General features: G+C 41.1%; 1 protein-coding gene across 13 annotated transcripts in view; it reads right to left on the bottom strand.

Moving 5' to 3' along the window:
• PDLIM5 (PDZ and LIM domain 5) overlaps window positions 1-19,711 on the bottom strand; it is a 127,696-nt gene that overhangs the window by 84,818 nt on the left and 23,167 nt on the right. For all 13 annotated transcript variants that reach the window (XM_028743516.2, XM_028743517.2, XM_077933842.1 and 10 more), the window contains exon 3: window positions 4,287-4,438. In XM_028743516.2, the coding sequence (XP_028599349.2) occupies window positions 4,287-4,438 (152 nt within the window). The remainder of the gene's footprint in view (window positions 1-4,286; window positions 4,439-19,711) is intronic.

Here is a 19,711-nt window from a genome sequence, read left to right as displayed (position 1 = left end):
CATAACATGAAGGGAGCTACAGACTTCCACAGCTCTTGCTATACAGCAGACATGGGGGCCAAATGCAGTGATCGACTTCCGGGTCAGCGCGGACAGCTAATGGCGGATTCCCTCCGAGCTCCAGAGGGAATCGGCTCCGCTGGAGACGGGTCCAGCCGCGACGGCGACGCGGAGACCCTTAAAAACCGCAGGCGCGGATGCCTGCGGACCTGGTGACTCGGTGGGCACCTTAAACGCCCCCTCTGACCCACGAAGAGCCTTTTTAAAGGCTTCGGAGAGGGTATGGAGAGCGGCGCGGTGCTGAGAGTAGACCGCTACCCCAGTGGAGCGAAGCCGCGTGCCATGGCTGAAGAGCGCTGACTTTTTTCCCTGAATTCGGCTGGAAAAGAAGCAACCCGTGAGTAAAGTGGAATTGGGACTTTAAAATATTTATTTCTGAATTCGGTACGACGGGGGGGGGTGTTAAAGGGAAGTCCGCACCCCCCCCCCCATTGCAGACGATCTAAAGCAACAATAGAAGAACTAAGCTGGAGAGCCTACCCTTTGCGGGGTGAGTTAAAAAAGACATTAACTTCCAAGATTTGGCAAAAAGAAATTTTGAGCTGGAGTGAAAGAGTGGAATCTTAGAAGCTTTCTTTTTGTTGTGTACAACCCCCCTCCCGGGCCCGGGAGCGTCCTGTGTTTGAGCGTATGGAAGAGGAATACGGAGTTTGACAGCTGTCAAAAGCTGTCAAACGGACAGTTTAAAGCTGTAAAAAATTGTTATTTAAGATCCCTCTGGATTAAAATGAGTTACAACTGAACTAAAACTGTTGGAAACAAAGAAACAATAACGAGTCAGAGGTTTGTTGGAGAAAGATTATTAAGTAACCAGATTCCCTCTAGGGGGAATTCTGTGATATTACAATGGCTGCGGATGGAAAGTTACTAGCGGAAATCGAAAGAATGTTCCATTTGGTGGGAATCTTACAAGAGCAGAGTCTGGCTATGAATAAACAACTCATGACCTTGACTTCTGGAATAAGCAGCTCTGCTGAATGTATTGAGGACTTGAATGAGAAAGAATCTGCAGCTGAATTAGAAATGATATCTCAAGAAGTGGAGGAGACTAAACAAGGAAAAGAGAAAGTAAAGATGGAAAGTACCAACCAGAAGCTTACACTAATGGAGTACAAGCAAGGAGACTTTTGGATCACATTGATTACAAATCTGCGAAAGATGCAAAAGACGAAGGAGGAGGCCCCTGGAGTATATGGAATACAGGCACTTAAAACAAAGAAGAAATTTGATTGGGGCCCCCACTCTGACTCTGAAGATGCATGGCCTGTGGAACTTTTGCAGCAGTTGTTCCTAAATATCCTTGTGGGAAGAGAACCTGGTTTGATGGGGATAGAACTCCTTCGAGATTCGACGACCAACATAAAGGACTACCAACAAGACCGGCGGAGAGGGACTGAAAGAAACTTGAAAGCCTCGGACGTGAGGAATCCAGGCTAGAATGGTTATTTTGGACACGTATTGGGGAAGGGACAAAAACCGGGGATGGGAGGGAGGGAAGAATAGAACTTTAAAAACATTTATGACTTTTGGGTTTAGTTAATATGACTTTTATCTAATACAAAATGGGAAATCGATGGAAGGGAATTTGAGTCCAACTTAGGAAAAAAACTTATTTTTTCATAAAAGATGTAATATTAAGATGGTAAAGAGGAGAAATAATAATTTGCTGACACAATTATGGGAATTGGGATGCATGAAGGGGGGTGGGGGGAAGTCAAGGAACAAGGTTAAGAAAGTAGGATTTTTTGAAACTATACATGTTCTTGTCTTTGTCTTTTTTGTATTGGAAAATTAATAAAAATTATTTTTTTAAAAAAATGCAGTGCCCCCAGGCGTCTATCTGGATATAGCATATCCTGCAACCCTAAGTCTCCTTTCTACTAACCATTTCCAGGGGTTAGTTTATTACAGCAAATATATTAGTCTTATGGCACCCTAAGGACAAAAAAAAAAATTTATATTGTAGGCTTTCATGGACTACAGGCTATTTCATAAGATGCAAAAAGTGTAATCGTAAACTGGCAGATTTATATGCACATGGGTGTAGATAAATATATGTACAATAAGTGGAGGAAAGAGGGAAATGAAATGAAGAAGACTGAGACAATTCAGGCTTGAATGAATATAAAAGAATTACAATGACCATTCACAAAGCAGTGTTGCCAGAAACATGAACTTCCAGACAAAGAACAGCAATTCACTCATCTGATTAAGTGGGTTCCAGCACTCAAAACCTTGCACCCTAGTAAAATTTGAGGTGCCACTTTTGTTGCTTCTGCTAGTAACCATGGCAGTAGGAAAATATGTGATAGGCGTTGGTACTGAGACAACACTGTCTAATGTTTCCGGGATCCAAAGAGGATTAGAAACAGATGGAGAATATGGGACTGGAAACTGGCACAAACCCACAAGACAGCATTCCCCCTTAAACAATGCTAAGATACCAAGTCTGGTACCAAAGGACAATTTATTTGATCTTTGCTCGCCTAATCCTGTGATAAGCTGACTTTGCCTCCAGCTGTCAGGTAGCAGACACTAGTGACTCATATCCTGTATGGAAGCTGAAACACTAACTCATTCACTATCGGAATAACTCAGTGGAAAGCTCCAAGGATCTTCCAATTTAGGTACCAAATAAAGGCTAAAAACCAGGATTGCTGCCACATTCCACTCCCCATATTGCCCTATTACTGCTCCACACACTTCCTTCCCCACCCCCAAGCTCTGATGAGGAAATCATTCTTGCAAATCTGTCATATGCAAAAACACGTGCACATATAAAAACAAAAGCAGAACAACATAAAAAACAGCAGTAATTCAACTTGTATAATATCAATTTCAAATCCAAAACAGATAACCAGCTGGGGTAGCCATCTTCACTGAGAAGCCACAAGGATTCTCAGTGAAGATGGCTATCCCAGCTGGTTATAAAAGCAAACACCTAAAAGATAACAAAGATAGTGGTTGTCTGATACAAAAAGGAAGGTCCCACCACATTCAAGGTCCATTTCTGGAGGATGCTCTCTCCTGCACAACAAATAAACTGTTTACAGTTTACCGGATGCTATTTTACTGTAATATAAACCCTGCCTGAATGATGCACTCTAAAATCTAATTTCCAGGTGTACAGGATGAATTATAGTCAACTCAGTGATGAAGAGGGGAGATGCTCTCAGGTTTCTATTTTTTAGGTACTGTTCATATTCCAAGGCTCAAGCTTCCTTATTGAGAACTGGTCCTAGGCTGAGCTCCAATTTAAAACTCTGGTTTTCTATCACCACTATCATTCCTCCCTAAACCAAATCATTGGATGGAAACACACACAGAGGACACTGACACTTACAAGCAATAGGTAATGCAATCAAACGTTTTTGTCAGGTCTCATACTTGGACACAGAAGCAGATTTAGATTTTGGGGGAGGGGTAGTGGTTTTGATGGTGACGCGGGTGGCGCTGTGGGTAAGACCTCAGCGCCTAGGGCTTGCCAATCGTATGGTCGGCGGTTCGAATCCCCGCGGCGGGGTGCGCTCCCGTCGTTCGGTCCCAGCGCCTGCCAACCTAGCAGTTCGAAAGCACCCCCGGGTGCAAGTAGATAAATAGGGACCGCTTACCAGCGGGAAGGTAAACGGCGTTTCCGTGTGCTGCGCTGGCTCGCCAGATGCAGCTTGTCACGCTGGCCACGTGACCCGGAAGTGTCTGCGGACAGCGCTGGCTCTCGGCCTATAGAGTGAGATGAGCGCACAACCCTAGAGTCTGGCAAGACTGGCCCGTAACGGGCAGGGGTACCTTTACCTTTTACCTAGTGGTTTTGATAATGATAGTTCATTCTCTATAGGTTCAGAGTATAGTAGTTCATTGCCTTTAGGACATAAAAACAAAGACAAGATACAAGGTTTCAAAGGAAGTATAAGGAGGAAAGGTTACAACTATCACTAAGTTAGGTGAAATTTTAGCTCTGTATTAGCAAGCTAAAAGCTCAGGAGATATTTCTCTACAGGGTGATCTGACAGGTTTTTTGTCATACAAATACACCCAACCATTTTAGTAAAATAATAATAATAAATTAATGATGCCCCTTCAAGCTACATAACTCAATTACATCGCAAAACATCAAAGGATGCTACCAGGCAAAGGTTGATATACATGCATTCCAACATACAAAAAGAACAATGTGTGGGTTTTCCTTAGAAGTAAGAGTTATTACTTTAAAAAAAAAAAGCATTTACCTTTGCAGATTCATAGTCAGTTTGCCTGAACAGGTCTTGATCTTGTTTTGTGCTTCCAGGTGAGTCATGCCATCGGCACTTATCCCATCGATACTGAGAACAACGTCACCTATTCCCACGTTTGCATTAGCCGCTTTGCCTCCATCACTCAACTGCAAGGTAACAAATGCAAAGATATAAGTATTAGGTTTTTTTAGAAAATTACCACCCAAGAGCATTACCCCAAGAGTTAATCAGAGTTTGTGAAGTTTCTAAGTGGTCATTCAAAAACCAAATGTTACAAACGTTCTTACAATAAGAATTCATTGTAAGGATCAAGTCACGTGATCCCAGCAGGGCATGGTGACCTCTAGAAAAGGGCATTCAGTCCATACTTTAAAGTCCAGCTCCAACAGTAATTGATGGAGGGGAAGGATTATTTGATTATTTGACCACTGGCAATGTTCACTTAAGTTTTATACAAATTAGCTTCCTGTATGTCAGTAAATAATTGGGTCATGTTGTGCTACAACCATACAATGATCAGTACAGAACACTAACAAGTCATAGAATTATAGAATTGTAGTGTTGGAATGGACTGTGAGGGTCGTCTAGAGACCAACACCCTACAATGCAGGAAATTTTTGCCCAATGTGGGACTCATACCTGCGACCCTGAGATCAAGAATCTCATGCTCTACAACTATACTGTGTGTAGTACTCAGCATAGGTTCTCTCATGGCAGCAATGTGCTGGTAGGACTGTGTGATTCAAAAGCAAACCCCCTCCTCATCTTGAGGACCATGCCTCCAAGTGCAACTTTAGTACTATGGACCTAGAGTTGTTAGCAAATAGATCTAGGGAAATCGGCATCACCAGTCCACATGAAATTGGGAATGGGAAGCCATCCATAAAGTTGTCAGCGGAGAACAGATTAGAGAGGGCCTTGTGAACACACACCCAACTCCCTGGACCAATTAGGAAACATGCCTGCACATGCCCAGGGCAGGTCAATCACCTTCACTGAAACCAGTAGTGAAAACCAGAAACTTCTTGCATCTCTTTAGAGAGGTCACTCTCATGTTGTGAGCATTGCATCTAGAACTGTAGATCCTTTTTCATTCAACGTGACAAGGTTATTCATGAGTTATAAGTGAAGAAGTAGCACTACAAAATGACATACAAAACTGAAAGTGAGATAAGTGGATCCAGAAACTCGATCAAAGCTGCCGCCATCACCAGCACAAAGTATGGGTGTAGCCATGCATTATCTCTGCATTGATTATGTAAATGGAAGCCCAGACAATATTCTAGGCAGTTCCAGGCAGCAGCCTTCGTACTCTATTATATTACATCAGACATGGGAAACGATGCTTTCTGAGAATACAAGTGGGAGGCAACTAAAATAGGCCCAAAAACTCCTTATATCTAACAACGTAGGAGTTTAAGAAATGTTAATATGAAAGAAGTTCGTGGAAGGAAAGTTTCTCACTCACCTCTGTAGCCCCCTTTGTCCACCGAAAAGTTTCTTTGAAAAATTGGGAGTCTCTTGAAAAATGTGGGATGGTATTGGAAACAGTGTATAGGAAACTTTCGTTCTAGTGACCTACTTCAAGTTAACTTATCTTAGGATTCACGCCCAATTTTGTACTACTAAAAGCAAATGCTCAATTTAAAAAACACCTCTTTTAACAGACACCGAAATGTTGTTATGGTTGGTGCCTTGTGAGGGTGGGGATGCTAAAGGCTGAACAAACAGAAGAGAAGTCCTTCTTGGTGACCACCTCAAGATGTACAGGTGAAGGCAATGGAGCAACCAGGAGGACATGCTCTGTAGAGCTCAATAATTACAGATCACATTTAAAAATGCAGATCTTGCAGTAATAATATGCTTCAAGAATCTGACTGCAAGGAAACAAATTTTAGTAGATCGTTGCAAATGCTATCAATTGATGTTGTGCAGAAAGGCTTCTGTCAGCAAAATAGGATGAGACCTAATTCTCAGTGATGTCCCCTCCCCTATGCAAGCCGCCTGCATCCTCCTCCCCTCAATCTCCTCTGCATTAACCGCCCCCCCCCCAAAAAAAACACACACCTCTGGAGCAGATTTAGGGGCTGTGGGGACTGTGGGGGGGAGGGATTCACCAAAAATTGTCCCCTCCTTATTCCACTGTTTTCTGAGCAACAACCCAACATACAACCCTTTTTACTCTTTTATTTTGATCAAAATTCATTTTAAGGTATATATTGGTATTATTAGGCAGCAACAGCCAGAGAGAACCTCAACATTAAGTCGAAATCCATGCCCTTTAACTCAACTATTTAACATTTTAAAATTTAGATCAAATTAACCGGCAAGGGGAAAATCAGCATCTCTTGCTTGAAGAGAATGAAAATAGTTCAGTAATTATTCAGCAGCAAGTGAATGAATAGAACCGCCACTGGGAACATGAATAAAATCTTAAAAGAATATAAAGATGGAAAGAGCAAGTTATCCTTTCCATTCTGCCTGCCAATGTAGCATTATTCCCTTCTGTATGTTCGCATATGCTTCTGTTCTGCCTAGTTTCAAGTGTCTCACGGCATGGGCCTTCCATACCTTTCTCTAATAATTTATTGCACTGCTGTGCTGCTACATAGACCTCACTGTTGATAAATTAATTACCCCTGCCCCATTCACATAAAGAGCATTCGGTCTTGGAGGGGAGAAATTTCCATTGCTCGCATTTCCAACCATTACTTCCCAGCTATTAACCATAACTCAACTCACAAATGATAAATCAGTCTCACTTTTGGGTTTCTGCTCTTGCCAATTCCTTTCAAACAGAGCAATGCTAAATGAAAATGTTAATCTCTGTCATTTGATTTCTTCTATTCAGCCTTGCGAATAAATGCCGTTTCTCTTAATTATTTTATGACTGCATTTTTGTGCACACATGAACAAACTTCTTTAAGAGTTTAAGCCGCTGCGAGCAAGTAGAAATGCCCCCACAGTGCAAAAGAGGAACACGCTTCCCTTGTATATCATACACTTTCTGTATTGTCTTTCAGGCACCAATTGAAGTTGTCCCTCTTTCAACAAACCCTCTGAGTAGATAATTTTTATCCCAGTTGGTAATAGTGTTGAATTTGAATTGATTTAATAAGTGTGTTGTTTCAACACACACACACTGGAGTACACACACACATTCCTACATGCAATCACTTTAGTAGTTTTTATATGTGCAATTATTCTGTGCATGTTTTCCTTGTAGAGTTTTGGAAGTTTCATAAATGAAACAAACAAACAAACAACTGATTTGTGGAAGAAACCTGAACATGGCCATTCTCCATATTGCTGGTCACATCTAAATGCCTTTAACCACATGCACTGCTCCATCCATATCCATTAGTGCCCACAGAGGCAGCACCATCACACTAATGTTATGTGGGAATGAGCCAGTTCATACAAGTGCATTGCAGCCTTACAACCAGCAAACACACCCTGCATTAATCACATGAGGTACTCCTCTTCTTATTTCCTGAGAAACTTTCCAATAGCACCTCTCTCATAATACAGCAGAAGGGTGGAGTTGTCGCTATGCCTTGGCTTTTATCCTGTGTCATAACACTTAATCAGCTCTATTCGCAGGAATCTCCCCACGCATATCTTCTGTCATGCAATGACTCCCAGGTCTAAGCTTGGACTCTATCAGAGAAAAAAAAGTTCTTTCAGCTTTTGGGGATGCTTGCTAGAAGCTGACCCATGCCACACTTTTTTCTCTGTGTCGCCCGTCCTGTTCCATGGGACTATATTCTTTAACTGTTGCAAGTGCAACAGCAAGCTAAGCTAGCTCAGCTTCCAGTTCTGGAGGGCAGGAAAGGCAAAACAGATATAGTAATAGAATAAATTTATTATTTGTACCCCGCCCATCTGGCAGGGTTTCCCCAGCCACTCTGGGCAGCTTCCAACAAAGATTAAAAATACATTAAACTATCAGACATTAAAAACTTCCTTGAACAGGGCTGCTTTCAGATGTCTTCTAAATGTCAGGTAGTTGTTTATATCTTTGACATCTGATGGGAGGGCGTTCCACAGGGCGGGTGCCACTACCGAGAAGGCCCTCTGCCTGGTTCCCTGTAGCTTTGCTTCTCGCAGTGAGGGAACTGCCAGAAGGCACTCAGCACTGGACCTCAGCATCCAGGCAGAATGATGGGGGTGGAGATGCTCCTTCAGGTATACTGGGCTAAGGCCATTTAGGGATTTAAAGGTCAGCATCAACACTTTGAATTGTGCTTGGAAACGTACTGGGAGCCAATGTAGGTCTTTCAAGACTGGTGTTATATGGTCGCAGTGGCCACCCCCAGTCACCAGTCTAGCTGCCGCATTCTGGATTAGTTGTAGTTTCCGGCTCACCTTCATAAACTAGGGGAACAAAGCTTTCATAAGAGTCAGAATTGTAGAATTGTAGAGTTAGAAGGGGCCACAAGGGTCATCTAGTTCAACCCCCTGCAATGTAGGAATATTTCACCCAACGTGGGGCTAAAACCAACGACCCTGAGATTAGAAGTCTCATGCTCTACCAATGGAGCTATCTTTCATCTGGCTAGAATTTGTCCCTGTTAATGCCTCTTTGGCTGTCTGGATGGAGAGTTGTGTGTCTTCAAGAAGGGTAGAGATAACTGTGAAACAACCTCTGATGTACTTGCTATAGTCAGGAAAATGCTGTCCTAATCTCCCCCATCAGCATTTCCTTAACCCTATAGCCTCTTTTTGAACATTGTATTCTATTGGAAATTAACCTCATTGTTTCATGCGGCAACTGTTCCTGGCTCTTTCAATTAATCCAAGCTTTTCTACTTTTTTTAAAAAAAGTGTCAGAGGTTATTTATTGACAGCATGTTAGCTAACTACGGTCCTACAAAATTTCTATTTCTGCAGCAGATCCAAGAGTCAGTAGTATGGTTGAGCTGCAAGACTATGAAATGGCACTCAAGATTTGTTGCTATCGCTGCTTGCTCTTTTTGGTGAACACATGTCGCTTTTTGGCAGAGTGCATGCTAGATGTCCGATTTGGAATGGTTCATAGAAGAAACTGCACACTCAGCCAACTGCTATATATAGGGATCCCCTCTTTATTTCTCTTGTATCCTCTTATAACCTGATAGCACTGCAATGTTCTGGATTCCTCCTCCCCAAAGGACAAGAAAGGTTCCCTTTCGACAAACAGTTTCGACATGAGTCCAAGATTCATTATTTCTAAACTGGTTGTTGCCACACACCTTCCTCCTTACAGCAATATTATTTTCCTATTTAAGTCAGTGCAGACGCAATGTTCCTGATTTTATAATCATACTAAGATCAGGGTATATGTTCCTCCAGCACCTTATATTCTCATGCTTAAATTCACCCACTCCTTCGCCACCTCCACCAGCCACTAGATGATCCAGAGTTTTGTCTAAATCAATGTGTGCAAAGCAGCAGATCTTTTTCAGCTTTGCGCTGAAATGCTCTATTTGTACAAGACCAAAAAAAGAGTGTTCATGGCTTTAAAAAAATATGCGCTGATATCCCCCTGATAAGCAAGACAAAGTGGCCTACTGGGAGTTATCAATGTTAAAATGTGGCTTTGGCTAATGTTACAGTAAAAATTCATCTTGTCAAAATGGAAAGCAGGATTACATTCTTGTTGATAGTGCTAATTAACATGGAATTGATTTCGAGTGAAGTTTGTTAAACTTTGCACTCAAACACATTATTTTGTATGTTAATTTTATATAGTAAATGCAAATGATTAGTGCCAAAAAAATAAGATTTTGCACATATTTTTCTTCCCATAAACTACCCACCATATAACAATGAATTCATATTTCTTGGGAGCATTTTTCTTACCTTCATGTATAGTCTAACTGCCTTTAGTATACAGAAGCAGGGGGGAGATGTCAACTGTAAATGATGGTGAGAGTATATGTTGCAAGAAATGCCAACTGACTATACATCAGAGAGCACAGTATGAAGCCACCAGCATTATTGCACACTCACCGATGCCTCCTGCCCTGTCTAATTTTTATATTTACAGGAATTAGAAGTGGCTGCCTGTTGTTGTTTTTTTGATCAGGCTGCCTATGTTTTATTTGTTTCAGAAGAGTCTAAGTGCCTTCTGGAGGGTCCTGGGAATCATTAGCGTTTTTCTCTCAAGATTTCCCATTGTGCAGGTTGGAGACTCCCTTAGAGTTTAGTGCATGTCTAATGTAAGACTCAGCTAGAGTCAAATGTGAAGTTTAGTGGATAATGTGCATTCTTGGGTTCTGTTCCTTGGGCCATTCCATTAACCCAAAAGACTTTGTTCCCCTGGTAGAGTCTAACAAGTTTTCCTATATAACTCTGAGAATTATTAAAGCCTGCCTATTAATTATATAGGAATGCGGGTGGCGCTGTGGGTAAAAGCCTCAGCGCCTAGGGCTTGCCGATCGAAAGGTCAGCAGTTCGAATCCCCGCGGCGGGGTGCGCTCCCGTTGCTCGGTCCCAGCGCCTGCCAACCTAGCAGTTCGAAAGCACCCCTGGGTGCAAGTAGATAAATAGGGACCGCTTACCAGCGGGAAGGTAAACGGCGTTCCGTGTGCTGCACTGGCTCGCCAGATGCAGCTTTGTCACGCTGGCCATGTGTCCCGGAAATGTCTGCGGACAGCGCTGGCCCCCGGCCTCTTGAGTGAGATGGGCGCACAACCCCAGAGTCTGTCAAGACTGGCCCGTACGGGCAGGGGTACCTTTACCTTTACCTTTTATTAATTATATGAACCTAAAGAGAATAACTTCACTTGTTTATGAAAACAAAAAATAAGTGCAAGCAAATATAGTCCAATCAGAATGATATTTTTGGCGATTCCAATATCATGCCTATCTTCACATTCTCTTAATTTAACTTGTACACAATTCCAGATTCATGGCAAGGTGCTTTCATTTCAAAACTCAAAATGAGTCGCAAATGAGCAAACTGGTTGGGAAAATGTTTGGTTCCCCCAGTGGAAGGTGCTGCAAAAATTGAGTGCTGTTGGTATTCAACAGCTTATGTTTCACAAAGGTGCCATTTACTTAGTGCTGCACAAGAGCCTGCCTGAGCCGAAAGCCCAGCATGAAAATGTACATGACATTTGCTGGTACTGTAAATGTCATTAGACACATACCATGCCACGGTATGTCAACCCTCAGTAATAAGGATTTCAGAATACGCTTCATGCATTCTACTTGCCTGGCTGCATCAAGATGATAAATTTGTAGTCAGAAGATCTGGCCAAGAAATTTTAGCTTCCTGTACCATGCTTATTAAGCAGACCTCTGCTACAATTATGGTGCTACACAATGAAATATACTCACAGCAAAGTTGCTTGGTTGCTTTCTATCGAAAGTACAGGTATGACTTTTCACACAATTCTGGCTTCAGTTTTCCACCAGCCACACCAATTTAAATAGCAGTTACATTACAAGTATGACCTGAAACAGCCTGTTGCAGCGTATTTTCAATCCATAACAGGAGTACTGCTCAGAGCTGCAGCCAGGCATACTTTGAAGACTGAGTTTAAGCAGGGCTATTATTTCTTCCCCTGCCTTCAGTTTTTCCTTTGTCAGTTGACACTCAACACTCTGTGGCTCCTGCAGGCCACTAATCATGCTCAGTGTTCACTGGGTTGGGGTTTTTTTTGGGGGGGTAGGTGCGCCTTCTGTTGTTTTTTAAGAAAAGATTTTGTACTTCTGTATACTGTACTTCAGGGATGTGGGTGGCGCTGTGGGTTAAACCACAGAGCCTAGGATTTGCTGATCAGAAGGTCAGCGGTTTGAATCCTCGCAACAGGGTGAGCTCCCGTTGCTTGGTCTCTGCTCCTGCCAACCTAGCAGTTCGAAAGCACGTCAAAGTGCAAGTAGATAAATAGGTACCACTCCGGCGGTAAGGTAAACAGCGTTTCCGTGTGCTGCTCTGGTTCGCCAGAAGCGGCTTAGTCATGCTGGCCACATGACCCGGAAGCTGTACGCCGGCTCCCTTGGCCAATAAAGCGAGATGAGTGGCGCAACCCCAGAGTCGGCCACGACTGGACCTAATGGTCAGGGGTCCCTTTACCTTTACTTTATACTGTACTTCAGGGTTCAACCCACGAAGCATGTTGATGCCTTGCTCTTTTTTCTCTGTGGCTCTGTGCTATTGCCACTCGGCTGCATGCAGTTTCCTCTTAGATGGGGATGGTTCACACCTTTTAAATAGCTGGCTGCATCATCCTTTCTATCACATACTAACTATATCCAACTGTTCTGTAATCCATCTATGTAATTTTGCTTTGGATTTAAATTTGGTCTTTAATTCCTAGTTTGCAAATGAGTACTGAGGAAGAAGTTGGCAGTGAAGACTTCACCCATAATACTGGCATTGAAACTATGTGAATAATTACAGACTTGTCGTTTTCTCCCAAGGGTACCTAAATCAACAGCAACACTACTTTATAAAGTGTCGAGTATTTAAACAGAGCTAACAGTAGAGTGATTCTTCCCTGCAAATAGAGGACATGAAGTGCTATGGACCATTGGGATAATCAAGATTTGGTGAGCACACAGCCCACTACTGCTTTGCCTTCCAGAAAACATGCCAAAAAAATCTAAACTGCTAGTTTTTATATAATAGCTCCAAAGAGGTATCTGGCACAGTCTGGTGGGACTGCACCACTTAATATAGGCAGGAGAAACATACAGAAATCATTTATATTATTTCCCCTATTCAACCAAAGTACATAGGATTCCCAGACTGTCCTCTATCAAGGAAGTTCCAAACCTGCTTAGCTTCACCAAGACTGTAGCTCTGAGAAGCTACGGACCTTGCTCTGGGACCAACAACCAATTTGAAACAGCATTCAGAAAGAAAGGTTTCAGCCTAGGCGTCTACTTGATGTGCTACTTATTCCAGGTCTTTACGGCTGCATAACAATAAAGGATTGGGGACTATTCAAACATTCTGTTCCCCCATATGCATTATGTGTATCTTAAATATATTATTTCAGTCTCTATTTGAGAATTTTATTTTTACTTTTAAAACAAAAACGTACCTTTTGGGAAGGATCAAAATTGTGAGTATTCCAAGGATAGCTCCACAACCCACTTCTGTGTATGGAAATACACATACACACACATACTAGTAAAAATCCAACATGGGGATTACACCTGTGGCACTATGAAACCTTCCCTATTCCCCACTAACAAACTGGAACGTGTCCAGAGGAGGGCAACCAAAATGGTCAAAAGTCTGGAAACGATGCCTTATGAGGAACGGCTAAGGGAGCTGGGCATGTTTAGCCTGGAGAAGAGGAGGTTAAGGGGTGATATGATAGCCATGTTCAAATATATAAAAGGATGTCATATAGAGGAGGGAGAAATGTTGTTTTCTGCTGCTCCAGAGAAGCGGACACGGAGCAATGGATCCAAACTACAAGAAAGAAGATTCCACCTAAACATTAGGAAGAACTTCCTGACAGTAAGAGCTGTTCGACAGTGGAATTTGCTGTCAAGGAGTGTGGTGGAATCTCCTTCTTTGGAGGTCTTTAAGCAGAGGCTTGACAACCATATGTCAGGAGTGCTCTGATGGTGTTTCCTGCTTGGCAGGGGGTTGGACTCGATGGCCCTTGTGGTCTATTCCAACTCTATGACTCTATGATTCTATTTCATACTGAGATTAAGTCAGCAGCAATTGTAACAGCTGCTAGGGATACAGACTGAATTGGTCTGGAACAGCCTCCCTTGGGAGGTGGTAGACTCTCCTTCCTTGGAGGTTTTAAAGCAAAGGTTGGATGGCCATCTGTCATGGATGCTTTAGCTGAGATTCCTGCATTGTAGAGGGTTGGACTAGATGACCCTTGGGATCCCTTTCAACTCTACAATTCTATGATTCTATTGTCTGGGGTGGGGGAGCATCTTGATACTCATTCCCAGTTTGGGGCTGTTTGGAGAAGCTGTTTCACAAGATCAGCTTAGCTGCATTTCACTGAAACCCTCTCTATAAAAAGGCAATATATCAAAACAAACCCAAGGCCATTTGGGGTATTTGGAAAGGAAAAAGAACGTTAGAGCAATAAAAACCATAAGTGCTGCCTGGAGGTTTGGGAAGGAATGTTTCAACATCAGCTGTATTATGAGGAAAGCTTCCTCCTTTCTTGATCTGATCTGACTATTGGGACACCAATAGCTCTCACTTATTTGTTTTCCATTTCAACTGAAAGGGAGGAGTTGTGCTTTCCCAGGAATGCCATGTGCAAAACAGAAAGGCTCCAATTTCTGCATCCTCAGTTTGGTTCTGCTTTTAATAGCAGCAGCCCTCATTCCCCACTATTATTACCTTTTTCATGGATCCACCCAAATCCCAAGTAGCAGTACAAGTGCTACCACTGCAACCCTTTATATGCACTGTGCAATCTCCTACTGATGTTTCTACCCCTTGACTTTGTAACACCGAGTTTTAACAGCCATGGATGTTTAAACCTCTTTGCATGTATATGGTTCTTTCTATATGAGATGCTACATGGGAAACAATTCACAAATAAAATAATGTGATGTTAGGACAGCATGTCTTGTTTTTAAACCTCAAGCTGCCATCGTAGATTTTTCTTTAAAAAAACAAACAAACTGGTCAATTTCTAGTTTTCATCCATCCAGCTAAAGGGATAGTCTCTCCCAACTTTTATTCTCAGAACCAGTAAATTAGGCTAAGAGACACTGTATGCGTCTCATTGTTGAACCATCAAGAAAAGTTAATTAAGTGGTGAAACAGAGTCTTATCAGTGTTGACACCCTGACTAGGGCATTCCTCCCCTTAAGCAACACAACTAGCAGTGAAACTGTTGTCATTTTTTCATCAGGTGAAAACTCATTTCCTTATTTGGCCTTTTGTGGATTGTTAGGAATTTTATCACAGCTGTAAGTGAGGAACCCATATTGTGGCTCCCTGGTTATTTCATTGTTGTATTTTTATCTGCTTTTGTAAAGTTGAGTTGAACTAGTTTTAATACAGTGTTTTTTCTGTTTTATTGTACAGGACTGCAGCCCAGTTTAGGATTATATAATGGAGAAACTAGAAATGGTCATATTAAAAAAAAGAAAATGAAAGACAGTTAGGAGAGTCTCCCTGCAGCACACTTTAAAATCATCAAATAGGTCTGAGATGTAAGGTAATTTTGGTATACTAACTTGGACTCCTTTTGTGCTTGCTTATTTGCAAGAAAGCTCAAAAAAGGAGACTTCTGACAATTTATGGTGACATAATTTATTGTGGCACAATCTTTATTCATGGCAGTCTAGGTTTTTTTGAAAGCATTCATTCATTGGCCTTTTAAAACCTTCAGGGCTTACTATCATAAACAAATGGCTTATGGGATATTTTATTGCCAGAAAATCCTACAAAGCACAGTCAGAGATTTACAGAGTATTCAATCCTATACATGTCTGCTCAGATGTAAGCTGAACTGAGTTCAAAAGGAGCATATGGGATTGCGGTCTACATGGTTATTTTTATTACTCATGTAGATATTCTTAAGAAAGATACAGAAAGAAAATCGCTAGTGGTAGAAAATATGACCCTGCAAACTCCTCATAACAAAATGACCAAGACTAATTCCTATTAAGAGGTGCAAAGGTACACGTTTAATACAAAAATAGCAGCTTGATGCCTGTGTTTGCATATGGAAAAGCTCAAACTGTCCCTAGTTCTTGATATACACTTAAAGCTTTTAACAAAAAAATGTGTTTTCCAGCAAGCATATCCACACACTGCAATAACGTACAGCAAATAATTTATTATGCTTCTATCAGTCATGGAGAGGGATAAAGCATTATGAAGAACACTAAAACCCTGTTTCCAGAACACAATTCTGTCTGCTTATAAGATTTTACAAGCAGTCATTCAATCACATGCACTTAAGGCTAACTTCTGAAATTGCAAGGGCTAGGAACTGGAAAGAAAGAAAGAAAGAAAGGAAAGAAAGAAAGAAAGAAAGAAAGAATCACAAGCCCTACGTTTACCTTCATTGAAGGCACTACCTTTCATTTACTCCACCTGAGTATTTCATAAGAGAAAGCTGTACAAAAAAACACCCTACACACAAAACTAGAAAAGCCCATAGGCTTTGTATAAGAGGAAAACTGTATTTCGTAAGATAGGTGTTGGGAAACATCAACAACAAAGCCTCCTCCAAAATGGCTTTCTTCCTTTCGCAGCCACCTTTTCAAGAAAGGGAATTTGTCTTTACTTTTTGGGTTGCAACTAAAGATTTGTTGGTTTTTTTGTCTGTAAAATAGTGCTTGATTGCATCAAAGTAACATTGCACAATTGACGTTCTGTTCTCAAACCATGAAGGCTCTTAATATTGCATCATCTATATGACCACCACAACCGCTGGAAACACTCTTTCATTTAACCTTTGCCCTAGCAGTAATTGGGTTGTTTTATATGCAGTGTATATATATTTATGTACACAGTTTGTATCTACAAAAAAGAAAGGAACAACAGCCTAAGCTTGCAGTGTAAAAAATAATAATAATCAAATCCTTAAATGTGCATTAAGAAGAATTCCACCACAAGGGAGACAAAATACATACTTTAAAATACAGTGACTACAATAAAGCTCAAAAGGACAAATAGGTTCATGACCTGACAAGTGGTATGAGGTTATACATCCAAGAAAAAGCAGAGAGAAAAACAGTGTCCAAATAAGGAAGAGATGAGTGTGAAAATTGAGCCTTGCAGAAATTTGAGTGTAGTTGCTGGAATAGTTTAAGCTGTCACTATGAACAAACAGGCTAAAAAGCTTTCATTTTAAAAGGTGGTTCAAATAATTAGAAGTTCCTTTCTGAACCTTTATGCCTTTAAAAAGAACAAAAACAACAGCAGCAGTAGCACAGTGTCAGTGAAAATCTCGCTACTGGTCAAAACTCTCATTTTCTTGCTCCTCCATGTTAAAAATGTAACTGGATAAATTTTGTTTCAGTTCTGTTTTCTGTAGGAATTGTGAAACCCAGTTCTATCCAAGTTAAACCAAATGGGCCCTGCTTAATTCAGTGGGACCAGCTTTAGCATATAGTAATACAGCCTAAAAAAGCTTCATATCACTGTCATGAATCGTAGCTAAATCGGTTAAGATAATCTTGTGGAGGCCTCCAACATCATGTTTAGTTATGGAGCCTGGAAAGCAGAACGTTGTGATAATGACATTTTAACTCCTTTTAATTAAAAGCTACTGGTTTTAAGAAGCAGGGACCGGGGAGATCATTTGAAAAACAAGATAAGGGTGAAGAAAGCATCAAAGAGGCGAAGAACAGGGCCTTATGCTGATAAAGAAACAGTAGCTCTAGAAGTTTTGCTTTGCAATGTGTCAACATTAAGAATGACAAATGTATCCTGGAGCTGCCTTGGGCTTTTATGTCCCTTGCCATGTTCTGAACAATGCATCATAATTTCAGGTCTCACGGACATTACAAGCCTCCTACCACATTGCGATTAGCTTCAAAAGAGACACAGATGTTGCTTTCTGAGGACTGCTGAGGAGTACAGTGGAAACAAACTTCAAAGCGAAATAAATAAATAAATCAAAATTCCTTTCCTAGAAAACTGGACAGAATTTATTTATTATGGCTGAGCTGACAACATCAAGTCAAAGAAATAGGAGGCACAGTAAAAGAGGCTAAATATAAGGGGAAGGTGGAATGGATGATCGTAGGAGGAAACTACTGTCTTCCATCAAAGTTGTCACTAAAACAGAGTAGGGGTAGAGAAGTAGTTTAGTTTTGTTTTTGTTCTAACTATTTATTTATGCTTTTATCTTGTATTTTTATCTTGTGAACCATCCTGAGATCTTTGGATCTTTGGATGAAGGGTGGTAAGTAAGTAAGTAAGTAAGTAAGTAAAAAAATAAATTTGCAGCAAAAGAAAAGAGTCTGAGCATATCTATAGATGCATAATGATGTGAAAACTAATTAAATTTTTCAGTGGTGAGAAGGATCTTATAGCAGCCTTTCACAATCTGGTGCCCTTAAGAACTCCCAACAGCTCCAGAAATATGGCCATGTTCAGCACATCCCAAGAGCCCCAGGGTGATAAGAGGCTGATCTACAAGCTAATCTACAAGTCTACCTACGATGGTACAGCCATTAACTAGGAGACGTGCAGATTCCTTCCTGGCTTTCCTACATAACTTGGGAGCCACCTTTCTGAACAACATTAGCATAAATATTTCTGCAACACCTTATTTGCTGAACCTGGTCCACAAAGGGGTCAAGTAGGACACACATTCATTAAGGCTGTCTCTTGAGAGCCTTAAAGAACAGAATGGGTACACATGACTCTACGTTGCTTCCTGCAACCTTGTTGAAGGCCATGGGATGGAAGATCTAGAGCACATGCCACTAAAGCAAGTTAAAGGGACAATCTTTGGAAAAGATTAGTGGATACAGATAGCTCAGATGTTGAAAAACAAATGTGTGCATCTAGGATGTACGCTTCAGGGTTTTTACCCAACCTATGTCAGATGCATTCCAGGGCTTTGGTACACCTAGCAGTATGTTATGATTTAAGACTTTGTGGTTTCTCTTTGCTATAACAGACTAACACTGCTACGTCACTGAACCAAGGAGGCGGGAAATCAAGCATATACCTTAACTCTGTAGCTAATGTCCTCAGAATACAAAACAGAGGGCCTGCAGAGTTTACCTTAAACCTTGCTTTTTCCATAATGGTTTGGCCAATTAAAAAGAAAAATGGAAGCTTAACCATACTGGTCAGTAGAGTTGTTTTTGGTCTTTGCATGCAAAAGAAAGTACAGGAGGAGATTCTGCAAAGCCGTGAACTCTACTGTCAGTAGTAACTTACAAGAAAGGCTCAACATTAATGCTCCGAGGAGGGCAGAAGTTACTTAGAACCTATACTGGCACCTCACTTTTACACACTACCCTGCATATTAAGTTTCAGTTCAGCTACATAATGGACCTTTAGATTCATCTCTCATCCCGAGTGAGAGAACTGACCCTACAGATTTAAAAAAAAAAAATCCTTATTTTTTCCCCCAAAAGTCCTGGATCGTGCTTTTAGTAAAAAATTCTGCTTATGTCCAGATGTGCAAATAAGATTACAAGGAACTGAAACACACAACAGATGCCTGGAAGAAAGACAAAAATTTAAAGTTAATATACTTTAAAGAATATTTTAATGTTATGCCCACTTCCAACACATATGCAGAAGCGCTTTTCAATTATATATTAAAACACAGTATCTAAAAACGGAATATTATACTCTGATTTTAAGTCTGTAAGACAAATTTTAAACAGTGCTTGCTTGATGAACCAGTGTGTAGTAAGTGCTAGGAAAAAACAGGCACAAACAAGTAGCACATTCAGCATCCACTACTGATTACAGCACTCCTAAGCAAACTTTGGAACCAAGATTCCAA

Source organism: Podarcis muralis, chromosome 9 (genome assembly GCF_964188315.1).
Source record: "Podarcis muralis chromosome 9, rPodMur119.hap1.1, whole genome shotgun sequence".
NCBI classification, from domain to species: Eukaryota; Metazoa; Chordata; class Lepidosauria; order Squamata; family Lacertidae; genus Podarcis; species Podarcis muralis.
Note: the sequence above shows the minus strand (reverse complement) of the source record. Positions and strands in the feature narration are given on the sequence as shown.